The 24533-nt window shown below is 38.4% G+C and overlaps 5 protein-coding genes, 1 long non-coding RNA gene and 3 pseudogenes across 13 annotated transcripts; 6 read left to right on the top strand and 3 right to left on the bottom strand.

Moving 5' to 3' along the window:
• Window positions 1-57: 57 nt before the first annotated feature.
• On the top strand, window positions 58-4899 carry AT5G45605 (annotated as a pseudogene; the record flags this gene model as incomplete). The annotated part of the gene is made up of 1 exon: window positions 58-4899.
• A 360-nt stretch (window positions 4900-5259) lies between these two features.
• AT5G06735 lies at window positions 5260-5495 on the bottom strand. Its single transcript, NR_142943.1, has one exon. It is a non-coding gene; the product is annotated as an other RNA (long non-coding RNA).
• A 450-nt stretch (window positions 5496-5945) lies between these two features.
• GAS41 (YEATS family protein) lies at window positions 5946-8017 on the bottom strand. Of its 2 annotated transcripts, none has more exons than NM_123928.4 (6): window positions 7652-8017; window positions 7441-7523; window positions 6843-7064; window positions 6558-6745; window positions 6343-6464; window positions 5946-6235 (listed from the first exon to the last, which is right to left on the bottom strand). In NM_123928.4, exons 1-6 carry the CDS (start codon window positions 7754-7756, stop codon window positions 6149-6151), a joined length of 807 nt encoding a protein of 268 aa, NP_199373.1. In that variant the 5' UTR covers window positions 7757-8017; the 3' UTR covers window positions 5946-6148. The 2 variants fall into 2 exon arrangements, with proteins under 2 accessions (NP_199373.1, NP_001190475.1); NM_001203546.1 differs by having other exon boundaries at window positions 6032-6235; window positions 7441-7520; window positions 7652-7865.
• A 458-nt stretch (window positions 8018-8475) lies between these two features.
• AT5G45595 lies at window positions 8476-9140 on the top strand (annotated as a pseudogene; the record flags this gene model as incomplete). Its single annotated transcript has 3 exons — window positions 8476-8571; window positions 8662-8899; window positions 9043-9140.
• Window positions 9141-9474: 334 nt separating this feature from the next.
• Window positions 9475-11636, top strand: AT5G45590 (Ribosomal protein L35). The gene is made up of 4 exons (NM_123927.4): window positions 9475-9818; window positions 10435-10550; window positions 10655-10739; window positions 11083-11636. The coding sequence occupies exons 1-4, from the start codon at window positions 9588-9590 to the stop codon at window positions 11170-11172; spliced, it is 522 nt and encodes a 173-aa protein (NP_568647.1). The 5' UTR covers window positions 9475-9587; the 3' UTR covers window positions 11173-11636.
• Window positions 11637-12770: 1134 nt separating this feature from the next.
• Window positions 12771-15006, top strand: AT5G45580 (Homeodomain-like superfamily protein). 3 transcript variants are annotated; one of them, NM_001344633.1, is made up of 6 exons: window positions 12807-13310; window positions 13624-13700; window positions 13794-13860; window positions 14010-14085; window positions 14170-14248; window positions 14322-15006. In NM_001344633.1, the coding sequence occupies exons 1-6, from the start codon at window positions 13169-13171 to the stop codon at window positions 14721-14723; spliced, it is 843 nt and encodes a 280-aa protein (NP_001330443.1). In that variant the 5' UTR covers window positions 12807-13168; the 3' UTR covers window positions 14724-15006. The 3 variants fall into 3 exon arrangements, with proteins under 3 accessions (NP_001330444.1, NP_001330443.1, NP_199371.2); NM_123926.3 differs by having other exon boundaries at window positions 13172-13310; window positions 14322-14770; NM_001344634.1 differs by having other exon boundaries at window positions 12771-13310; window positions 13624-13860; window positions 14322-14935.
• A 1379-nt stretch (window positions 15007-16385) lies between these two features.
• AT5G45576 lies at window positions 16386-18819 on the top strand (annotated as a pseudogene; the record flags this gene model as incomplete). Its single annotated transcript has 1 exon — window positions 16386-18819.
• A 419-nt stretch (window positions 18820-19238) lies between these two features.
• AT5G45573 (uncharacterized protein) lies at window positions 19239-20057 on the top strand (the record flags this gene model as incomplete). Its single annotated transcript, NM_148092.1, has 5 exons — window positions 19239-19268; window positions 19318-19459; window positions 19537-19640; window positions 19690-19872; window positions 19929-20057. The coding sequence occupies 5 exons, from the start codon at window positions 19239-19241 to the stop codon at window positions 20055-20057; spliced, it is 588 nt and encodes a 195-aa protein (NP_680397.1).
• Window positions 20058-20240: 183 nt separating this feature from the next.
• On the bottom strand, window positions 20241-24317 carry AT5G45570 (Ulp1 protease family protein; the record flags this gene model as incomplete). Of its 2 annotated transcripts, NM_001344632.1 has the most annotated exons (11): window positions 20241-20936; window positions 21048-21156; window positions 21221-21468; window positions 21535-21843; window positions 21937-22206; window positions 22297-22572; window positions 22657-23516; window positions 23731-23783; window positions 23881-23926; window positions 24022-24139; window positions 24252-24317. In NM_001344632.1, 7 exons carry the CDS (start codon window positions 23512-23514, stop codon window positions 20241-20243), a joined length of 2766 nt encoding a protein of 921 aa, NP_001331280.1. The 2 variants fall into 2 exon arrangements, with proteins under 2 accessions (NP_001331280.1, NP_199370.1); NM_123925.1 differs by lacking the exons at window positions 23731-23783; window positions 23881-23926; window positions 24022-24139; window positions 24252-24317 and having other exon boundaries at window positions 22657-23514.
• Window positions 24318-24533: the final 216 nt, after the last annotated feature.

The raw sequence follows: 24533 nt of genomic DNA, 5'->3' as shown, positions 1-24533 counted from the left end.
ACTCCTCAATTTTCTCCATCAATAGTCGTGAGTCCACCGCTTATTTTTGAGATCCAGCTTCTTCGGTGCGATACTTTCTTGTCAAGAGAATCCCACAACTCCTTCTAAGTCTTGACATTATGATACATATTGTTCAGCATATCGGAAAGGCGACTTTGGATGTAGAAATCACCATATTCTCAACGTGGATGCTCCCAAGCGCACGAGGGTCAGTGTTATCTGCTAGGAGAATAGGTTTATTCTCACGTGTGTATTGGCTCAGCTTAAGCACTGTAAGATAGAAAAACATCTTCTTTTGCCACATTTTAAATACATTTCCGCTGAATTTGTCGGGAAAATACCTCTTGAATTAACAAATTTGTAACAACTCACTCGTAGACCCAGTTAGAGCTGCAGCGCATCAACCCTAACTTCTCTCTTATGGGCCCTTTTGCCCCACATGTAGGTTATTGGTGCGCTTGACGTTCCTCGAACTCAAGACCTCACCCTTTAACAACCTTCCCACAAGACAAGTTGTTACCAATTAATCTGCAGGTTCCACCAGGTAGGTTATTAAGTTTGCTAATGTTCCTTATGGTTTTTGAAGAATAAAGCCCAATCGGTTTGGATTTGGGCCTGCATCTTTGTGTTGGTTCTGCAACTTTATTGGTTTTTCTAGTTTTGAATAAGTCTCCACCTTTGTAGGAGAAAGAATCGTGACATTAGTTTAGTTGCGAGAGTTTCGTAGCTTCAGTTGCTTTCTTTGTAAAGTCTATTTATTGACTAATCTGAATTCAATGCAAGTAAGAGTTTTTCAGTATCTGTTCTTGCAAATCTTTGTTTTTCCTTAAAGTGAGATTTGATAAAACAACAGTGGTATCAGAGCTTGTCACGAGCTTGGTACAAAAGAGAAACACCATGAGTGAAAAGGAGTCGGTGATCATACCAAAATTCGATGGTGATTATGAGCATTGGGCTATGCTCATGGAGAATCTGATAAGATCAAAGGAGTGGTGGGATATCATTGAGACGGGAATTCCAAGGCCGGAGAGAAACGTGATCCTCACCGGAGCGCAAAGAACAGAGTTGGCGGAGAAGACGGTGAAGGACCACAAAGTGAAGAACTATCTATTTGCATCAATAGATAAGACGATTCTCAAGACGATTCTGCAGAAGGAGACGTCGAAGGACTTGTGGGAGTCAATGAAAAGGAAATATCAAGGGAATGATAGGGTTCAAAGCGCTCAACTGCAGAGGTTACGGAGAAGCTTTGAAGTTCTTGAGATGAAGATTGGAGAAACAATCACGGGTTACTTCTCAAGAGTGATGGAAATCACTAATGATATGCGGAATCTGGGAGAAGACATGCCAGACTCCAAAGTAGTGGAGAAAATTCTGAGAACATTGGTCGAAAAATTCACATACGTTGTGTGTGCTATAGAAGAGTCTAACAACATCAAGGAGCTTACGGTGGATGGGCTTCAAAGTTCTTTAATGGTGCATGAGCAGAACTTGAGTAGACATGATGTGGAAGAGAGAGTGTTAAAAGCTGAAACTCAATGGAGACCGGATGGAGGAAGAGGCAGAGGAGGAAGTCCAAGCCGAGGAAGAGGTAGAGGGGGTTACCAAGGAAGAGGGCGTGGCTATGTGAACAGAGACACGGTAGAGTGTTTCAAGTGCCACAAGATGGGACATTACAAGGCGGAGTGTCCAAGTTGGGAGAAAGAAGCGAATTATGTTGAGATGGAGGAAGATCTGCTTCTCATGGCTCATGTAGAACAGATTGGTGATGAAGAGAAACAAATTTGGTTCTTGGACTCGGGATGCAGTAACCACATGTGCGGTACAAGAGAGTGGTTCCTCGAGTTGGATAGTGGTTTTAAGCAGAACGTGAGACTAGGAGATGATCGAAGAATGGCGGTAGAAGGAAAGGGAAAGCTGAGACTTGAAGTTGATGGAAGAATTCAAGTGATCTCAGATGTGTACTTTGTGCCAGGGTTGAAGAATAACCTCTTTAGCGTGGGTCAACTACAACAAAAAGGGTTAAGATTCATCATTGAAGGTGATGTGTGTGAAGTGTGGCACAAAACAGAGAAGAGAATGGTGATGCACTCAACGATGACAAAAAATCGCATGTTTGTGGTTTTTGCAGCTGTGAAAAAGTCAAAGGAGACTGAAGAAACAAGATGCCTTCAAGTGATCGGCAAAGCTAACAATATGTGGCACAAGAGATTTGGACATCTCAACCATCAAGGCTTGAGATCGCTAGCTGAAAAAGAGATGGTAAAAGGCTTACCAAAGTTTGATCTTGGAGAAGAAGAAGCAGTTTGCGATATATGCTTAAAGGGTAAGCAAATCCGAGAGTCAATTCCAAAGGAGAGTGCGTGGAAATCAACTCAGGTTCTGCAGCTTGTTCACACAGACATTTGTGGACCGATAAATCCTGCATCAACCAGTGGGAAAAGGTACATTTTGAACTTTATAGATGACTTTAGCCGGAAGTGTTGGACTTATTTGTTGTCGGAGAAGTCAGAAACATTTCAGTTCTTCAAGGAATTTAAGGCTGAAGTCGAAAGAGAATCAGGAAAAAAATTGGTATGTTTGCGGTCAGACAGAGGAGGAGAATATAATTCGAGGGAGTTTGACGAGTACTGCAAGGAATTTGGAATCAAGAGACAACTCACCGCAGCATATACGCCACAACAAAACGGGGTCGCAGAAAGAAAGAATCGGAGCGTGATGAACATGACGCGGTGTATGTTAATGGAGATGTCAGTGCCAAGAAAGTTCTGGCCTGAAGCTGTTCAGTATGCAGTGTATATACTGAATCGGAGTCCGTCAAAGGCTTTAAATGACATAACTCCGGAAGAGAAGTGGAGTAGCTGGAAACCATCAGTTGAGCATCTAAGAATATTTGGCAGCCTAGCATATGCTCTTGTCCCGTACCAGAAAAGAATCAAGCTTGATGAGAAAAGCATCAAATGTGTGATGTTCGGTGTAAGCAAGGAATCCAAAGCCTATCGTCTCTATGACCCTGCAACAGGAAAAATATTGATTAGTCGGGATGTTCAGTTTGACGAAGAAAGAGGCTGGGAATGGGAAGATAAGTCGCTGGAGGAAGAACTTGTGTGGGACAATTCTGATCATGAACCTGCAGGAGAAGAGGGTCCAGAAATAAACCACAACGGGCAACAAGATCAAGAGGAAACAGAAGAAGAAGAAGAAACGGTAGCAGAAACGGTTCATCAAAATCTCCCGGCTGTTGGAACAGGAGGTGTTAGACAGAGACAACAACCAGTTTGGATGAAAGATTATGTTGTTGGAAACGCCCGGGTGCTCATAACACAAGATGAAGAAGATGAAGTTCTTGCGTTGTTCATTGGACCAGGTGATCCGGTTTGCTTTGAAGAAGCGGCTCAATTAGAGGTGTGGAGAAAGGCGATGGAAGCAGAGATAACCTCCATAGAAGAGAATAACACATGGGAGTTAGTTGAATTACCTGAAGAAGCAAAGGTGATTGGGCTGAAGTGGATTTTCAAGACTAAATTCAATGAGAAAGGAGAAGTTGATAAGTTTAAAGCAAGACTGGTTGCAAAGGGCTATCATCAGAGATATGGAGTGGATTTCTATGAGGTATTTGCACCAGTAGCTAAGTGGGATACTATCAGATTGATTCTTGGCTTAGCTGCAGAGAAAGGATGGAGTGTTTTTCAACTAGATGTGAAAAGTGCGTTTTTGCATGGAGACCTAAAGGAAGATGTGTTTGTTGAGCAGCCTAAGGGATTCGAAGTGGAAGAAGAATCCAGCAAGGTGTACAAATTGAAGAAGGCCTTATATGGCCTAAAACAAGCTCCAAGAGCTTGGTACAGCCGTATAGAAGAATTCTTTGGTAAAGAAGGGTTCGAAAAGTGCTACTGTGAACATACACTGTTCGTGAAGAAAGAGAGAAGTGACTTCTTGGTGGTAAGTGTGTATGTGGATGATCTTATTTACACAGGAAGCTCGATGGAGATGATTGAAGGGTTTAAAAATTCTATGATGGAGGAATTTGCTATGACTGATCTTGGAAAGATGAAGTACTTCTTGGGAGTTGAGGTCATACAAGATGAAAGAGGTATTTTCATCAACCAAAGAAAGTATGCTGCAGAAATCATTAAGAAGTATGGAATGGAGGGATGTAATTCAGTCAAGAATCCAATTGTGCCCGGACAGAAGTTAACAAAAGCTGGAGCTGGTGATGCTGTTGATCCAACTGAGTTTAAGCAACTCATTGGGAGCTTAAGGTACCTAACCACCACTCGACCAGACTTGATTTTCTCTGTAAATCTAGTTAGTAGGTACATGGAAAGTCCAAATGAGCAACACTTGTTGGCTGTGAAGAGAATCTTGAGGTACGTTCAAGGTACGTTGGATCTCGGGATTCAATATGAACGTGGTGGTGCTACAGAGTTGGTTGGCTTCGTTGATAGTGATTATGCCGGTGACGTCGATGACAGAAAGAGCACCTCTGGTTATGTGTTCATGTTAGGTGGAGGAGCTATAGCTTGGGCATCTAAGAAGCAACCAATTGTGACATTATCAACAACGGAAGCAGAGTTTGTGTCAGCTTCTTATGGTGCGTGTCAAGCGGTATGGCTCAGAAACGTTTTGGAGGAGATTGGCTGCAGACAAGAAGGAGGCACACTTGTGTTCTGTGATAACAGCTCCACCATAAAGTTGTCAAAGAATCCTGTACTACATGGAAGAAGTAAGCACATTCATGTGAGGTATCATTTTCTCAGAGAGTTGGTGAAGGAAGGAACTATTAGACTTGACTATTGTACTACTACAGACCAAGTTGCAGACATCATGACTAAGGCTGTGAAACGTGAAGTGTTTGAAGAGCTTCGGGGAAGAATGGGAGTAAGAAGAAGAGAAGAATAAACCGAAAAGTGTGTTTTCGGTTTAAGGGAGGGATTGAAGAATAAAGCCCAATCGGTTTGGATTTGGGCCTGCATCTTTGTGTTGGTTCTGCAACTTTATTGGTTTTTCTAGTTTTGAATAAGTCTCCACCTTTGTAGGAGAAAGAATCGTGACATTAGTTTAGTTGCGAGAGTTTCGTAGCTTCAGTTGCTTTCTTTGTAAAGTCTATTTATTGACTAATCTGAATTCAATGCAAGTAAGAGTTTTTCAGTATCTGTTCTTGCAAATCTTTGTTTTTCCTTAAAGTGAGATTTGATAAAACAACAGTTTTTAATAAGTAATTGTTCCACTTTTGAAAGTTCATATCTTCGCAATGGAGTGTTAAGTGATATTAACAAGCTTGTTTTTTCTTTTTTTGTATCAATGTTAAGTATATGTAACATTTTCGAAATTTTGGACAGAAGACACAAAGATGTACTAAAAGCTAAAGAAAAGTGACAATCTACAAACAAAAGTACAAATAGCATAAGGGAAGCACAAGCGATAACCCAAACACTAATATTCTAACTTAATACTGAGATGAAATAAACACTGAAATAAACAGTGGCGTCCCGAGATGAAACACTGATATTTAAAAGCTTGTTGACTTGTATTTATTATGTTGATTGTGTTTAATGTTGCTTCAGATGTTCAAACTTAATGCCGTTCTATCGTTTGGTTAGTGCAACCGTGGCTAAATACGATGTGGTTCAACTTGTGAGAGGTGATGTTTGGAAGATTGCTCTTGGCACTGCATCAACAGCTTCCATAGACGGGAGTTAAACCTTGTGAAGGTGCTGCAATAGAATCTGGAAAGAATCTTCCTGCGGATTAGCTCTTCATGAGATGAGATAATTGAATCCGATGAAGGATCATCCACCAGCTCATTTTGCCCCCTCTATATTCCTTATTATTTCAGTTATGCCCTCTTGTTTCACATTTTTTCATACAATGTGGATAATCCTAAGTTTTGTTCTTTGTTTAGAGACCTTGTTATAAGAATGGTACGAAATCTCGAGGATTTTGGAAAGCATTCTTTATCTAATCTGGAAGAGTTATTTTGCAGTTGCAGTCTATGAAACTGGAACAGAGGAGAGAGCCTATGATAAGAACTTGACACTAATCTTTATTTGTGTTTATTAATACAAGAAAAATGGAAATCTATGCTAATACAGTTACAACATGCCAATCTCCCGCTCAATGGAAGATGATGGCTACAGAATCAGATTCACAGGTCTGATCCTGTTTTAACGGTCTGATTCTGTCCCTCTAGCAAACTTATTTGTCGCCTCAGTTTCGCAATATGAGCTTGAACCTATCCAACAAAGAACCAATCCAAATTCATCAAAACATAGACCAACAAAAATAGTCTAAACTGAGTATCAAAAATTTAGAAAACACAGTTAAATGTTTTAAAGTTACCTGTTGACGAGCAGCTGCAAGCTGTAATAACTCATCTGCTTCAGAGAAACTCATGAACCATTGTCCCAAACTATGATCTTTCGTATCACCTCTCTTCTTTTTCCCGGTATCTTCGACTTGCACTAGTCATAAGATTTGTTGTGTGAGACGACATTTTAAGGCAATGATCAACTTAAACTAAGGAATGAAAAAAGCTTTAGATAAGGAGATCATACTAGGAGCAGGCAAGTTGTAACCAGAGGGTAATCTTGGAAAGGTCAAAGCCGGATGATTCTGAACCCTAGCTAAAAAACTTTCTGAAGGATCAGGAAAGACAATCTCGTCATAAGATTCCACAACCACAGGCTTCTTCATTGTCAAAGGACCTGATTCATCTTCAGGGTATAGCTTTAAATGATGATATCTGTTGTATCCACCCAAAACAACAAATAACTCATAAGTAACTCTTCCAATTGCTGGCATTTTCCTACTTAACAACAATGCTATTGAAAGGGACTTACAAACTCAATGGCTTATCACAGACATCACTGTGGAAATGCAATGTCATTGCAATCTCGAATTCTCCCCAACCAGATTCCGATACCTCGAATGGAGGCTCCTCGATAACTCTAGTCGGGCTATTGAAACTAGAATGAAGCTGAAATACAACTTTCTTTACTACAACACTGATATCTTCATTTGTTGCCCCTCGAACATATACTGCCCACTTGTGAGATTGATACCTGCAAATTTAAGTGAAATCTTATGAACACAAAACACTTTTCTTCTTTAAGGGTATTGTCAAAATATAACCTTCCTAAGTTTCTTATAAGAACTAAAACTCTAAGTCGCTAGCAACAAACCAATAAAACTTAATGGATATTTATGTAAACTGTCTCTCTTATTAAGGGTATTGTCAAAATATAACCTTTTCCAACATTCCTATAAGAACTTCTCGTCATTATCCAAAAGAACTAAAACACTAACAACAACCAATAACCTAAACTGTCTCTCCATTATTTTAACGGTATTGTAAAAATGGAAAATTTAAAACTTTTGTGATGAAAATAAGAACTTTGCTTCACAAAAGAAGTTCAATTTCCAAAAAAGTATACTTACTCACTAGCCTTCTTGCCAAGCCAGAATGCTACATTACCATACACAATTGGAACGCTTATTTCAATGTCTTTAAGCTTCTTCTGCTGTTTAACCCAAAAAAAGGAGAGATTTTTTTTAAGTTGGTGATGATGACCAATTTATTGAAGAGGTTACAGAACAAAATAAGTGGACTTGCTCTTTTGAGTTCGATTGAAGAAAGAAAAAGACGGACCTTTTCGTCGGATTTAGTCATCTTGGTTTTGAGAGATTTGAGAGTGGGTTCGCTAGTTTCTGGCTGATCTTGAGCTTGTTTCTTCGATGACGAGCTGTTCGTCATTCTTCTTTCTGGGAATTTTAAGATTTCATTCAGAAAAAATTAAGGTCATCTTCTTCTTCTTCGTACGATGTTTTTTGCTTATCAAGAGAGACAAATAACACGAATTGATGAATCTCGGCTTAACTTCAACAGATCTGCTTCTAGTTTTTTTTTCCAATGGAGCCAGATCCAAACGGCGAATTCAACAAGACGATTTCTTTTAGGTTTATTAGTTTTATCTACTCATGTGAAAGGCCCAATTTATTTAGCTACACAGGCCCAAATGTATCAAAATTTGTCTACGTAGCTAATAAGCATAAACACTAGAATATAAAAACATTTGGAAAAAAAAAAAAAAAAACTAATTTTAATTTAAAAGTTTAATACCCAATATTTTTAAATTAGAGTAAAAATACCTCATTTAATTATTTGTAATCACAAAATATCTCAGATATAAATTATTAGTGGAATCAAACTCAACCGTTAACGGACGTTACAGAATCATTTAACGGCGTTAAATTTTACGGAATCATCTAACGGTGTCAAATTTTAACGGTGTCAAACCCAGCTGTTAACGGACACCGGAAAGAGTGCGAGTTTTTCTTTGGCTAGTTGTTCATCAGGTTATTATGACTAACACTGAGAGACAGAGAAGACACTTATGTGATACAGCTATTTGCCAAGTTTGCAAGAGTGGAGATGAAACTATTCTCCATATTCTCAGGGATTGTCCGGCGATGATGGGGATATGGAACCGTATTGTTCCACCTACTCTCCAGAGACCTTTTTACACTCAAACATTACTAGAGTGGATTTATGGAAACGTGGGAAGTCAGGTGGTTAGAGAGGGGATACCGTGGGGGACAGTGTTCAGTATGGCAATGTGATGGGCGTGAAAGTGGAGATGCGGGAACGTTTTTGGTGAGAATAGGAAGTGCCGTGATCGTACCCAGTTTGTGAAAGAGATATCAAAAGATGTGTATCAAGCACATTGTCTTGCGAATGGAGGTCAGATTAAGAGGGTTAGAGTGGAGCGTCAGATTGCTTGGTCAAGACCGGATGAAGGATGGTTCAAACTTAACACGGATGGAGCCTCAAGAGGTAACCCGGGTTTAGCCACGGCTGGTGGGGTCATTAGAGATGCGGTGGGGAACTGGGTCCAAGGTTTTGCTTTTAATATAGGGGTATGTACGGCTCCTTTAGCAGAACTTTGGGGGTTCTACTATGGGCTTTATTATGCATGGGAGAACAAGATTACTCGGTTAAAGTTGGAAGTTGATTCGAAGATGGTTGCGGGGTTTCTTAAGACGGGGATATGCGATACTCATCCCTTGTCGTTCCTAGCACGCTTGTGCTATGGCTTTTTATCAAAGGATTGGTTGGTCCAATTGTCTCATGTGTATAGGGAGGCGAATCACTTTGCGGATGGTTTGGCTAATTATGCATTTTTATGCCTTTTAGGGTTGCATTTACTAGATTCTTGTTCGGATTGTATCTCATCTTTTTTTGATGAAGACTATCGTGGGATCTCGTATTCACGGCGTATTTGTTTGTAATTTGGTTTAATTTTATAATAATATTTTGAAGGGGACTCGTTGTCCCCTTCGCCTACAAAAAAAAAACAAATTAGTTTGGTATTTTTTTGGCTTTTTTCCCAAAGACATTTTACCATTATCAAAGTAAAAGAGAATGATGACAAGAAAAAAAAAGAGTAAAAAAGAATAGAGTTATCCTAATAACCAAACACTCAAAATCATTTCCCAAAAACCCCAAAGCTTTGTCACACACACTTCTTCTCTTTTATAAAATTCGCATTTCAATCAGAAAATTGTTCTTCCCCTTGGAGACGACAATGCAGAGGTTTTGCACTAAGCTACGTTCCATTTCTCTCCAATCTAATCGGAATCTCTCTTTTTACGGTGCTTCTCCTCACCGTCTCATTCACCATTCTCCTTCTCCGAGTCGTCACTTAACAACAACAACCCTAGGTTTTGCCAATTCCACCAAATGGAGCTTCGTTCCCGCCGCCGGAGTTTTTCCGTCGAATGTTAGCTCCATGGGCACTACCTTTGTTCCTCATCACGTAAGTTTCCAGAATTTAGCTTCAATTGCTTTATATATATCTGCTGATTGAGACAAATCTTAGGAGGACAAGATCTGACGAGTGACGAGCTAGATAGTTTGAATTGGTATATAGTTTTAGCTTCTTCTGAATTTTCTATATGTTCTGTTGAAACAAAATCAACAACATGGATTACTAAATACTAATTCAAAGAATGTTAATAAGCTTACTTGCACTTTGTTTTGAATCCAACTGATACAAGTCAGTGCTTGCATATATCACTACGTTGCAAGTTTTAACCTACTAAATCTCTTTTGTTAAAAAAAAAAAAAGAGCTTACTCAATCTCATAAGATACATACATGTTTTCTTTGGAATCTTAACATTCGGATTTATTGTGTACGGTTCTTGAATTTTGTGCCCCTTGTTTGATCATAGGAAAGAAGAATCGTCATGGCTTTGATTGCGTGTTTTCCGAAAATAGAATTATTTGTTCATAGTAGCTCTTGCATTTTGATATCATGTTCGTTAAGCCAGATGATAAAGGCGGTGTGCTTGAGTATCATCACTACGAAGTACCAACATTGATTTATATCTGATTGCTTATCTTATGTACGTTTGATTCTCTCTGCCTTCAGTTTGTTCAAGTACGAAATATCACTTCTAAGGAAAAAATGGCAAAATGGAAGAAGAAGTGGAGACCTAGGACTCCAATCACATCAAAAGTCAAGAAAGTCAAGATTAAGTTTTATTCGTACGTGCTGAAACTTCTGATTCCCAGATTATCAACAAATCTTGTTAGTAATAGTTTGGGCGTCTCTCTCAACAATTTTTTTTTGTGTTGAATCTATATCTCAGGTCATTCAAAGACAGGTTTAAACCACTAAATGATGGTACCATCCGTCGCTGGAAAGAAGGCAAGCGCCACAACGCACATTTGAAGGTAACAACACCTTATTCCTCATATCGATGATAGAAAATTTTATTCATTCTTTGGCCTACGCCTCTAGAGGAACAGTATGATAATACCTAGGGATAGAACTGATCGAAAATTGCCCAACAGCTGATTCTGGTGATAGTGAACTTAAATTTGGATAGAACTAGTTTTGAACTTCGAGTCTTTAGGTGTTTCCTTGTTTAGCTAAATGGACAAATGGTAGGCAAAGTTGTATTTTACAATACCATCTCTGTTGTTGGACCTCTTCGGGGTTTCATCATTGTGTAAGATTTCTGAGTCAGGTTGAGAAATGTTGAGTGTAAAGAATTTGTTTTGTTAATTGATGCAGTCAAAGAAATCGAAGCGTAGATTGAGACAACCTGGACTAGTACCACCAGCATATGCGAAAGTCATGAAGAAACTCAATTTCTGCAATTGAGAGATAGAGCATGAAACAGTATGATTACGATGAAAGCCAGTCTCTTCCAGTTTTTACCAGATAATTTTGCTCACTGGTACTCAAAAAATCTTTATGTTTCAGTTTAACTTCATTGGAATAAATTGAGTTTTCGAAATATGGTGAAATTGGCGTTAAGACTGATCGGTTTTGAAAAGAGAAACAAGTTAGGCTTATGATTTTTTCTCAAGTACATTTTCCAGCTAAACCAGAAGAAACTTTGTTTCCCGAGTCGGTCCGGTTATATGATATTTCGGTTTAGTCAGATTGTACCGGTGTAAACCGAGCTTTGGATTGAAAAATACACCCATTCTCATGTTTGGTTAGGACAAAACGATTGCGGTCGAACGAAGCGGCCTTGGTTCCACGTGTGTATTTCTTGTGGGTCTCAATTTCAACAAACGTAAAAGACAAAAGAGTAACAAAGCCGTCCACGTGTCCTATGTTGAAATACCATTAAACCCCCACCGTCGAACATGTGAGTTTCAGATTATTGTATTTTCCTTGTCCGACGGCGAATATTCCACGCTGGCAGTCTACGTGACATGCTCGCCCCATGCACTTTGTTTTCGTCATATAAATTCCTTTTTAAAACCATTGAATTATTATTGTTATTGTTTTTAAAAAAATACAAAAAAAGGTTTTATGTCGCTCTTGTCGGAATTTGACACCGCTCATCACTCATCATGTATTGATCGTCGCCGAATACAACGATTTGTTTTTTTTTTAAAACAATTTTTAAAAGGTCACAATACAACAATGAATTTCATCAAATCTTTTATCAAAAAAAAAATGAATTTCATTTTATTTGATTATTCGGAATTGATTTATGTGTAATGTGGAATGTGTAATAACAAATTACTAATTTAGTAATTTGGTCGAAACATTTTCTATGTTTATTTTCTTCTTCTATCTCAAATTGAGACTATCCGACAACATATGAATGATAAATTTATATGATACCTAAATAAAGGAACAACATGGAGAGAGATTTTGATTCATGGATTGTATGAGAATGAGACAAAACCTTTAGTCATAAGTTATCTGATTTAAAAACACATAAATCTAACATATAAATTATTCAAATGATAAAAATGATAATTCCTAGAAACTATATATTCTTTGGACATTAATAATCTAGGTATAGTAAACAAATATCCATGATGCGGGCCATGTTCCTCTCTCCCATGTTACGATTCTGAATATACAAATACCTCTTGATTGATTACAAAAAGAAAAAAAAAAGTACGCAATCATGTATATATTTTATTCTACAACATGACATATACACGGTCTAGCATCTCATAGACACAATTAAAAACGCAAGTAATATGCGGTTGGTAATTGCGTTTGTATGCAATAAATCACTAATCAGTCATAATACAATAAAATTTTGCTATGTTTTGCTTTCATACTATTCACAAAATCGATATAAAAAACGTTAATAATTACTATTTTCTTTTTTATTATCATAATATTTCGATATGGATACAATTTGTTTTTGTATATAAACAAACTTTTAGTGTTGGATCCATAATTTGTATTATACATATATTATAATAATACTATATTAACCGAAGGTTGACGTTAAGTCACGAATAATGTCACCACTTCTCCTCCTCCATCATCATCATCACCGCGACGACTTTTTTAAGTTCCCTTTCTCTCTCTCTGAGATTTTCCTCAAAAAGTTTTCTGATCTCTTTTTCTCCATCAATCATCACACTTCTTTCTATTTATCTCGTCCTCTCGTCGCCGATTATCTCTTTACCCTAATCACTCGCATTCCCATCTTTAACAAAATTTCTTCCACTTTCTTTCCGACCAATATTTCGTAGTTCGATTGCCATTTTTCCTTTTTTTGAGTTTACGCTTCCTCTTTCCGATCACATCCTTGAGAAGAGGAAAATTTCGAAGTTATTTGATTCATTCTTCCGACTGAGTTTCCCGCCATTATTTTGTTTGATCGGAAAATTAAATGGAAAGAGTGAATCTCGGAGGTTTAGGTTACGATAATGGCGGAGTTATGATGACTAGAGATCCCAAACCTAGGCTCAGATGGACAGCCGATCTTCATGATCGCTTCGTCGACGCCGTCGCTAAGCTCGGTGGCGCTGACAGTAAGCTCCTCTTTCCTCCTCTTCTTCAATTGTGATAACCGGTTTCACTTTATAATTCCGGTTCAGTCCGGTTAAATCTACAGTTGATGTATCTGTGTAACAACATTATAGCTCTTTTACTCTTTCTTATTCTTCAATTGAGATAACCGGTTTCACATTATGATTCCGGTTCACTTCGGTTTGGTTGGTTAAGTTAATGCCAGTGATTCAATTGATTCTTCTCTATGTAGCTTGATAACTTCAAATTTAATAGGTTACAAATGTAATTATATCTGTTTGCTTAGTGACATTTGTTATTGGTTTGGTTTTGTAGAAGCAACTCCTAAATCGGTTCTGAAGCTGATGGGATTAAAAGGTTTAACACTGTACCATCTCAAGAGCCATTTACAGGTCCAAATTTATACAAATTTGAGTATATAATAATGTATAATGTCTACAAATTGTTGGTTTATATTCTCTCTTATGATGTGTTTCTATATGCAGAAGTATAGACTTGGTCAACAACAAGGCAAAAAACAAAATAGAACAGAACAAAACAAAGAAAATGCTGGTATGTATGATTATTATCAAGAATTCAAGATTTATATATAATTCAGCTTATAGTAGAGTATAATATATATATACATATGATGTATTTAAGGAATATTAATGTAGATAACATTTGAGAAACCAAAGATTGATTGATTTTTGTATTCACAGGAAGTTCATATGTGCATTTCGACAATTGTTCTCAAGGAGGAATCTCCAATGATTCAAGATTTGATAACCATCAAAGGTATATTATATATGAATTTGCCTTCTCTCGACATAATGGATTTGTAAAGCTTGAGTTTGACATAATGTTAATGAACACACGTAGACAAAGCGGGAATGTACCTTTTGCTGAGGCAATGAGACATCAGGTCGATGCGCAACAACGGTTTCAAGAACAACTCGAGGTAACAAATCTCTTCTTTCTTCTCTCACAACAATGAATAAAAGTTTTAAACCGAAGTTTTTGCGGTGTTATAGGTGCAGAAAAAACTGCAGATGAGAATGGAGGCACAAGGAAAATATTTGTTGACATTACTAGAGAAAGCACAGAAGAGCTTACCTTGTGGTAATGCAGGGGAAACAGACAAGGGTCAATTCTCGGATTTCAATCTCGCACTTTCGGGACTTGTAGGAAGTGATCGTAAGAACGAGAAGGCGGGTTTGGTTACTGATATCTCACACCTTAATGGTGGTGATTCCTCTCAAGAGTTTCGGTTATGTGGAGAACAAGAGAAAATAGAAACCGGAGATGCATGTGTTAAACCAGAATCCGGGTTTGTGCATTTTGATTTGAACTCCAAAAGTGGGTATGATCTCTTGAATTGTGGGAAATATGGGATTGAAGTGAAGCCAAATGTGATTGGAGATAGACTTCAATAGGTTAAAGAGACACTTTCTTTAATTTTTTATTTTATTTTATTATTTCTTTACATTTCTTATAGAATGTTACAAATTTGGCTTCATGGTTTCTCAGTCAAATATCAAGAACATATTTGAAGTCCAAAGTAGTTGATATCAGCTAAATACGGAATAATTGGGTTTAACTAAATAAGTTATTTTTGTGAATAATAAAGTGTAGCATCTTCTCTCGCTTGTTCTGCAAAATTCAAAACCTATTTGCTTGTTTCTTAATTCTTTTCAAAAATATGTCTATGCATCTAATTGTCTCTTTCTAAAAAATGAGGATCAAACAAAGATGAGATTTGATTCTCATGATTGATTTTCTCAGTTAAAAATAAGGGAAATTTAATAGAGTAACCCATATTTTATACATAAAGACCCAAAAGGAATGCTAAAAATATGAGTTATTTGAGTAATAATTATACCTAAATTATCCTTGTTTTCCTTTGCAGAGAAAAACAATATTACAGAAATGCCATTACTATTTAATTCCAGCAAGGCAATAAAACCACATTTATTTACGAAAATGCCATCGTCGTTTTTGATAAATCTGTGGCTCTTGTTGCGACGGATTTGTTATCGATCACAGATTTGTTGGTCAACCACAGATTTTTTACAACAGACTTGTTTTGTACCCCAGACTTTCCTGTGTTATGTTACGCCAGATTTTTTTTTTTTCGCAGATTTTTTAACCGTGACTAATTTGTTTCATATAGTCTCCACAGATTTTATTTAAATTTCAAAAGTAAGAATGTTGAAACCAAATCTGTCACTGATTTGTTTTTCGGACCACAGATTTTTCTTTATGGCGGCAACAGATTTTCTATTTGCACCCAAAAATCTGTTGTGTTATAACAGATTTGTTAACCTCGAAAAATGTTATATAGGCATGACAGAGTTGTTTTGTGTAATCACAGATTTAATTAACTTGTTAACAAATCTGGTGTTTTACAACAGATTTTTGTTAAAAAATAAAATTACTACACAGTCACATAGTGATAACAGATTTGTTTTTAGTGATGACAGTTTTTTTTTTCAGTGTCAAAACATAACAGATTTACTCATGTCAATGTTATGGCCGATTTGTTTATGACTAGAATAACCTTTTTAGTAATAACAGACTTTTTTTGGCAGATTTATTTTTAAAATTTCGAAATTTTTTGTTATATGAGATTTATTAGCTAGCCCTCAATTAAATTATTTCCGGTTTGATTGTATGTTAAATCCGGTTTGACTTGATTTTTTTTTTTTTTTTTTGAAAACGTTATGACAGACTTTTATTAGGCGACAGATTTTTCCGAAATATTACCATATTTGAGTCAAGGAATATTCTCGTAACGCCTAGGGTTTCCAATGAAAAAAACTGCCATTGTCGTTTTCTTTTTTCTTCTGTAACGCCTACCAAATCTAATTTCAATACAATCCATTATTCTTCTACCTATTCGAGATCTTAGTTGCTTCATCTTTGACACAAATTCGATTCCCTTGTTTATCGATTCTCTCTTTGGTATGGATCAAGTAATTCTCGTGTGTGGTAAATGGGTATATGAGAAAACGAGATGGATTTTTGTGGTTGATAGTACAAAAGGTTGTCGTGTACTTGAAGGTAATAGTCAAACCAGTTATGATGATTTCATCCAAATGGTGTATGAGGATTACAATATCGAGAAGAGTGTATTTGAAGTTATTTTGAGTTACAAGATCCCGAAATCAAAGCAATTACCAGCAGATACTCCACCTGTACTCATTGGTAATAATAGACAGTTTCAGTCTTATTTGGGGCAAACGAAGAATGATACTGTTCGACTTTGTGTTGAATTAAAAGAGAAAGTTCTAGATGAATATGAAGAGGAAATCATTGATGATTTAGGTAGCAGCGACTTGCCGAAGACAAAAGCAGTTGATGTATACGGTATTGTCGAAGAAAACGTTGAAAACGTTGACGTATTCACTCATACTGATAGCGTTGTTGAAAGAAAAAAATCTGAAGCAGTTGAAGATGGTGAAGATGACGGGAGTAGATTTGATTACTGTGATGATTCCGACGGAACAGATTCTGATGATGAGAACTTTAGCCTCTATGGGATTCCACCAGAAGAAGAAGATAAAACGAACGTATCAAGCAAGAAGATGAGTTTAAGTGTATACGTAGAAGAAGATAAAGGAGATGCTACATACGAGACCTTAGAACTATCGTCATTGGGATTGGCCGTTGGTCAATGTTTTGAAACGAAAGATCACTTGGAGACACGTTTGAAGATACTTACTGTGTTAGAGAAATTTGATTTTGATGTTTCGAAATCGACTCCTACATTATATTTTGTAAAGTGTTGGATTAAGGGATGTCGATGGAGAGTGCGAGCAACACCAGTTGACGAGTATCCAAAGTTTCAGGTGAGAGTGTATGTTTCGGAACATACATGTTCTGTTACTAAACGCTCATCACGTTCTCGACAAGCTACTCACGAAATACTTGGATTGCTCTATAAGAATTACGTTGGTGGAATTGGACCTAAGGTTCTCCCAATGCACGTTGCCGAAGCATTGACTAAACGATTTCAAATCAAGGTACGATTTCCAATTTCTTGGCTTTCTTTGTTTATTAATTACACCTTGTTTTCAACCAACTAATCACTAAAGTCAATACATTTTATTAGATGGATTACTGGAAGGCTTATCGGACACTAAGATCTGCCCGAGAGATGGTTAGGTATACACCAGAAAGTGGTTACGAGCAACTTCCGGTATACTTGTACATGCTAGGGAGGGAAAATCCTGGAACCTTCACGCGACTTGAAGTGGATGAAACACAGCGATTTAAGTACTTGTTTCTTGCGTTTGGTGCAAGTATTTTAGGATTCCCTTTCATGAGGAAAGTGGTGGTTGTTGACGGTACTTTTTTACAGGGAAAATACTTAGGGACACTTCTTACAGCAACAACTCAAGATGGTAACTTTCAGATATACCCGATTGCTTTTGCCGTTGTTGATACTGAAAATGATGCCTCATGGGAATGGTTTTTTAGACAACTCAGCAGTGTGATTCCAGATGATGAAAGTCTCGCCATTATTTCAGACAGGCACCAATCCATTAAAAGAGCAATAATGACAGTTTATCCTAAGTCTAGCCGGGGAATCTGTACATACCACTTGTACAAGAATATATTAGTTCGCTTTAAAGGTCGGGATGCATTTGGTTTGGTAAAGAAGGCAGCAAACGCTTTCAGATTAGTCGATTTTGAAAGGATATTTGATCAGATTTTAGCTTTGAATCCTGCTCTTCATGCTTACCTTCAAAGAGCTGATGTACGTTTGTGGACTCGTGTGCATTTTCCTGGTGATAGGTACAACTTGCTTACAAGTAACATTGCGGAGTCAATGAATAAGGTCATGTCACCCGCAAGAAGCCTTCCTATTGTACAACTGTTAGAAGAAATTAGATCCATGATGACGAGATGGTTTTCAGACAGAAGGAATGATGCATTGAATTTGTCTACATATCTTACTCGTGGAGTAGAGAAGATATTGCAGGTTTCATTTCTAATACAAACACAATTTATACACGTCCGTATATTGGTGATTATAGCTAACTAATGACATTGTCTTCTTTGTAGAGTCGTGTAGAGCACGCTAAATTGCTAAGTGTGCAAGACATAGATGCAAATCAAGTACAAGTTACGTTTGGAGCATCTCTGCATGTTGTTAATTTGAAGGACAAGAAATGTTCTTGTCGCAGGTTTGACCTAGAAAAGATCCCATGTGCCCACGCGCTTGCAGCTGCTGAAAAACGAAAACTTTCTCGGATATCATTGTGTCATCCTTACTTTCAGAAGAATTATTTATGCAAGTCCTATGCTAATGCCATCATGCCCAGGAACTTTGATATACCTGTTCCCGAGAATGTCGTGTCGAAGATATGTTTACCACCGGAAGCTCGTCAACAACCAGGTAGACCAAAGAAATCGAGAATTAAGTCTGCACTAGAGATTGCTATGGAGAAGAAGAAGCCTAGAAGACAACACACTTGTGGCAATTGCAAGCAAATTGGACACAATCGTAAGACATGCAAGGCTTAATGTCTTTTATGACTTTTTTCTTTTTATGTTCATTTCTATGATTCTGTTCTAAGACAATAAATCCCAACGATTCCCGTTTGCTGTTTACATTGCATATGTCTGAAACCAAGGGAAAAAAAATACAACGAATTCATTAAGCAGCCTTCTCCTAAACGTCCACAAAGCTTTCACTAATGCATTCAATCAACAGATGTATCCCAATGAAAACCAAAAAATCTGATTTGCAAATTTTTGATGCTTATATAAACCAAAAAATCAAAAGAACGACTTAAACCGCGCATTAAAGACCCGAATTGAAGATTCGTAACGTACGACGTTAATAACGCGAGATCCGCGGCGTGAAGTCAGCAAGTATTTTAATACGTTTGATTCGATGTATTGAGTATAAATAGGATTCGATGACATTTGTAAAGGGGACGATGGAAGATAGGCATTTTTACCTACTTCCAGTTTCGCCATGAGGTCAATATTGTTCACCTCGAGTTCCTGGACCCGTAGCTCGGCGTCTTTCATCCGCTTCAGCACCCTGCTGGCCCTCTTCACCGTATGAGCGTTCTCGTCTTCATTTCGCCTAAAGCTGTCAAGTTCGCTATCCTTGTCGGAGTTTGCTGTCTTCAAGGGTCCCCGACATCACGACCCTGTCAGACAAGATCCTGGCCTTTTCTTGATTAGCTCTTTCCCTCTCACGCTTCTTTTCAGCTCGGTACGATGGTCCAGACATCTCAGCTTTGCAAAATATACGAGGAGAAAAGGGAGGTGAAGAGATAGCGAGGTCAGGACGAGTCCGAAGTCATTTACCAGATGCTCGGATTCGGTCCGAGGTAAGAGCTTCCCAACCAAGGTCTTGACCGCAGAAGTTAGAGAAGTGAGATGCAAATGCGCGATTATCGCGGGATTCCGCCCGTCTCAAGTAGCTCGTCAGCTCGTCCGTCTCAAGTAGCTCGTCAGCTCGCCCTTCCCAAGAAGCTTGTTAGCTCGCTCCTCTTCGTCAAGCTATTCAGCTCGCCTTTAAGCTCTTCAAGCTCCTCGGCTCGTCCTCAAGCTCCTCAGCTCGTCTTCAAGCTCTTCCCATCACTCAGCGACCATCTCCTCGCCTAGCTGTCAGCTAGTCAGCTCGTCCAACTCCACGTCTAGCTATCAGCTCATCCCTCGACTGCAAAACTCATCTACCTCCTCGCCTAGCGGCAGTTCGTCCATTGACTGCATGGTCTACCTATCTCGTCGCCCAGCTCGTCTAGACCTTCAGCAAACAACTCGGTTTGTCCAACTCGTCTCTCTACCACGGTTCATCCAGCTCGTCAGCAAGTATTTTAATACGTTTGATTCGATGTATTTTATTGAGTATAAATACGAGTCGATGACATTTGTAAACATAACAAAATACGAAGCTTAAAATGGAACATGGTTCTTAATAGAAGCTTCTACTCATCCATGAGGCTTGGGAATTTGAAGGCCTTGCGACGAACCTTAGAGTGTAGTGTTCGAGCATTCTCGCCTATTTCCTCAAACATCTCCACAGCAAGTTTAGTCCGTAGGGACTGCATGTTCTCATCACACAAGCCATCAAAGGACTTGCCAAGCGCCAAGCATTCGATGTATTTTATTGAGTAGATAGCACAATCACCTGGGTCAAGATTCTCCGGGATCTTCGTAATCCTCTTCCACTCCAACTTTGAGTAGCTCCTCCTACGTTGCTTTGACGGTATAAATGAACTCAACATGGCAGGAATCATTGTCATCACAAACATGCACTGTATCGCCATTTCTGTATCCGTAGTCAAGCTCGGGATGCTATCATAAACATTGACCCGTTTATTTGTCAAGTCAATATCCAGAGCGACCCAATGATTCCCGTTGACAAAGAGGTATGCATATAGGTGATCCACATCAACAAACCATTTCTTGTTTGTCGCCGCTTCACAGTGAGCTGTACCATTGACTTGATCCTCATAATACTCCCTGAATTTGAAGCACCTATAATCTGGTTGAAACTGTTTGTAGTCTTTGAGCATTGTAGAGATCAAATCTTGGTCCAAAAAAGCTATTCTCTGGTTGGGATATTTTGACGGATCACGATTGAATCTTCGGCGAAACAATGACATTGCAGCTCCCATGTGCTGCATTATAATCAGAACAACAATTATTAGAGTTACATATAGTTTCAGCCAACCAACAGTAAATGATTTAATCAATTGAAAGCAAAAACATTTAAAATTTGCTATACTTACATAGTCTTTCAGCCATCCATATCTTTCTGTTGGCCAGTCGTTTCTTGGAGTCATTATCTGCCAATAGAACCGTGCATTAAAGTTGTTGGTGTTCAGGCCTTCTTTTTCACTGCAGAAAAAAAAAGGAATGAGTAATGATAGCATTCATATTTGAAGAAAAAATAGAGACTTACAAATCAGGTTCGAGCCAATCCTTCAGCCTATCAAATTGGTCATCAGAAACAGGTTGAAGATGTTCAGGTACCGATGAAGACGATGGTACATCAGTGATTATGCGCTTCACTGTTGAATTTCCTACATACGGATATTTCTGAGAACCCGCTAGTTGTGGCACTCGTCTCCTCTTACTAGTGATACCGTCCAAATTATCTAGTCCTTCTTGAAGTGCTCTCAATGCATCAGCCGTTGCCTTATTAGCCATCTAATCTGTAGGATTGGAGAATGTTTCTTCTGAACTTGAAGCCATTTTCAGATTGTCTGCATTAACCTTGTCAGTGACATCCACAACATCATCATCAAACGTCTTTGTTGTTGGAGCTGCAACAGACTTCTTCTGCAAGGGTTTTGGACTATCTACCTTCTCTACCTTCACAACTGTCTTCTTCATTTCAGGTTTTGGTTTTTCTACCTTCTCTACATTGACAATTGTCTTCTTCTTATCATATTTTGCAACTTTTTTCTTAGTAAGGACCTTTGTAGCAGCTTCCTTGTTCTTCACCAAATTAACAGTCTTCTTAACCACTCTTTGAATAGGCAACCCATCAACAGAACCTGGCTTCTCCTCTACAATCCAAGACTGGAAAAAAACACAGTACACATTCATTATAATAAACGTTGAATTCAAATCCAAAACAGCCAACAGTAAAATTAAAAACTGACAGCTACTTACACATTGGTTACTATTTGCCTCATATTCATCATTGTTGTTTGATGTGGCAGCTTCATTGGATACTACAGGGGGCTGAGACTCTTTAAGAACTCTCATATCAGTCTCCACAGCTTCAAACCTTGTTTTTACACTCGCTTCTAAGCAAGCAACTTTCTTCTCCAACCCAACCAATCTGCTGCTTGCATTCTTGTCCATGTCACTAATTGTGACATTCATTTTCTCCAACATATTCCAAATATCCAGCAAGCTTGTCTTCTCCTCTTCATCAACCTATAATGAAGCATATAACAATGTTAGGTAATTCACTGTCAACATATAGACCTATGTATATGGAAAACTCAGAAATGGTAAAAGCAGGACCTTTATATGAGCTTTCCCTGTTCTTTGCTTCTTATGAGATACATCATCTGCAGGCGTTGATTCAATCACTTTACTCTCACCATCCTCGTTTGATGATTCCTGATTTTGTTTCCTCTTACGCCGTGCTGCCACATGTGTCCACGCATGAGATTTTAAACGGTTGTGGATGATGTCTTTAAGCAAGTTGTCAAGCGCCGTATCATGATTCTCAGCTGAGTCACTCCATTGAGGATACATGTTTTCTTCAGATACAGGGATCATATGCCTCACACGCACCTACATACATATAATGACAAGATTAATCAGTTTCAGTTTTTTTTAAAGACAAGTAGCAGAATTGATCTATAAAACCTTACATACCTGTCCGTGGGCAGCTTTCTCCTTTTCAATGAAAGCGGTGAAGTTAAAACGTTTTCTAGAAGATCTCCAATCAAGTAGCGGAACACCCGTCAGATTTGTTTTTCTAAACCCACAAGCTTCTCCAATTCCAGGCACACTCTCATATATCCACACCAGCAAGGTCTGAACACAACCGTGAATCACATAAGAATCTCCGTCATACTTGACAATCTTCACAGACCTTGATAGAGAGTCAAAAGCCACTCGACCCCAAGGATACTTCTCAAAAGCAACAGGATCAAGCACTCTTTTAGCACTCGACAACGGGACTCTAGAACCGTGATGAATCCCATGTACTCCCACAGATAGTAAACATAATCTACCAACCATCATCCTCTTCTCCAAACTCCATGTCTTGCTAATCTCAAAGACACGTTCCAACTCTGTAAACAATGGGCCAACAGACATTGATACCCCCATTTCATTCCAGAAATCTTTGTAATCAGTTTCACCAGTGTCAGACTCGTCAAACATATCGCAATTGAGGCCCGTTATGTTCTCAAACTCGTAGAGAGAAAATCTTATTGGCCTGCGATCAATCAAACACCACATCTCATGTATGTTGTCGACTCGCAACTGATTGGTGAGGAAGAAATGAACTGTCTGGGCAGCCCATATAAAGCCACTTTCAGTAAACTTTATAAAAAGACCAAGTGTAGTTTTCTTCAACTCATCCCACACATCTGCACCTAATCCGTCTTTGATCTTCCCAATTTGAGAAACATAGCAGCTGTGGGCCATACTCCTTTTTTGCAACGGTGATTTTCCTTCTTCATACAAGCGAAGCGGATAACTGCGGGTATGACTAGAAGACGCCATTCCTAATCACAGAAAAAACAAGGTTGCATAAGCAAATAACTTATGATCTTACATGCCTTGTGAGATTGGCAAACTAAAATCATAACAAATCTGTCACCAATCTATTAAAAATTGAATAAATCTGTCATAACAACTCAGAAATTCAAAAGAAAAATCATACGAAGGCGGGAGTTTTTCTTAAAACAAAATACAGACGATATAGGCTCAAACACTTACTACAGACTTGTGTAATTAACTCTGAATCCACCGATGCAAATGAGAAAAACAATCTGCAACAATACAAATAAATCACACTTTGATTTCCATTGCAACTGAAATGCAAATGAGAGGATTTTTCTAAAAGTATTGAGTTAAAATTGTCGAAACCCTAAACCGACTTAGGACCAGTGACGCCGGCGATTAGAAAAAAGATCTGCAACAGAGGAAAAATTCATTACTCGAAAGTCCTATTCGTAAACTTCAATCGAAAAGGGAATTTATCAAAAACAGGATTCTAAATGTGTTTACCTATAACGAATGTAGAGAAGAGAAACTGCCACCACCAGAGGAGAGAAACCGTCAGACCTGATTGAGAGAAACACAATTCGCCGCCGTTTGTGTGGCCGGAGAAGAAGAACATGTAGATCTACAACAACCCAAAACCAATTTTCATTTGTCGAGAGTCGATTTCACAATCTTTAATCTGAAAAGAGGATGAATCTAAAGCTGAATTCACATCTGATTGACTCCGAATTTACCTATATCGAATCCACATACAAAAAGAACCCAACAGTTTTCGGCGGTGAATGGGAAGAACCCTAAACCAGCGGACACGAACGCCCACCGCTGTTCACAGCCGCAGGTGAAACCGGAGAAGAGGCGAACTCCTCACTGCCGTTTGTGCATCCGAAACCCACAGCGCAGTCACCACCGGAGAAGAAGTATCCGTCGTTTGAGAGAGAAGAAGCAGCAACGCCACCACCGGAGAAGAGATATCTCCTAGTCGAGCAGCGACCACCGGAGAAAGGAGCCACTACCGG

This window comes from Arabidopsis thaliana, chromosome 5 (genome assembly GCF_000001735.4).
Source record: "Arabidopsis thaliana chromosome 5, partial sequence".
Taxonomy (NCBI): Eukaryota; Viridiplantae; Streptophyta; class Magnoliopsida; order Brassicales; family Brassicaceae; genus Arabidopsis; species Arabidopsis thaliana.
This window is presented reverse-complemented; position numbering and strand designations above follow the sequence as displayed.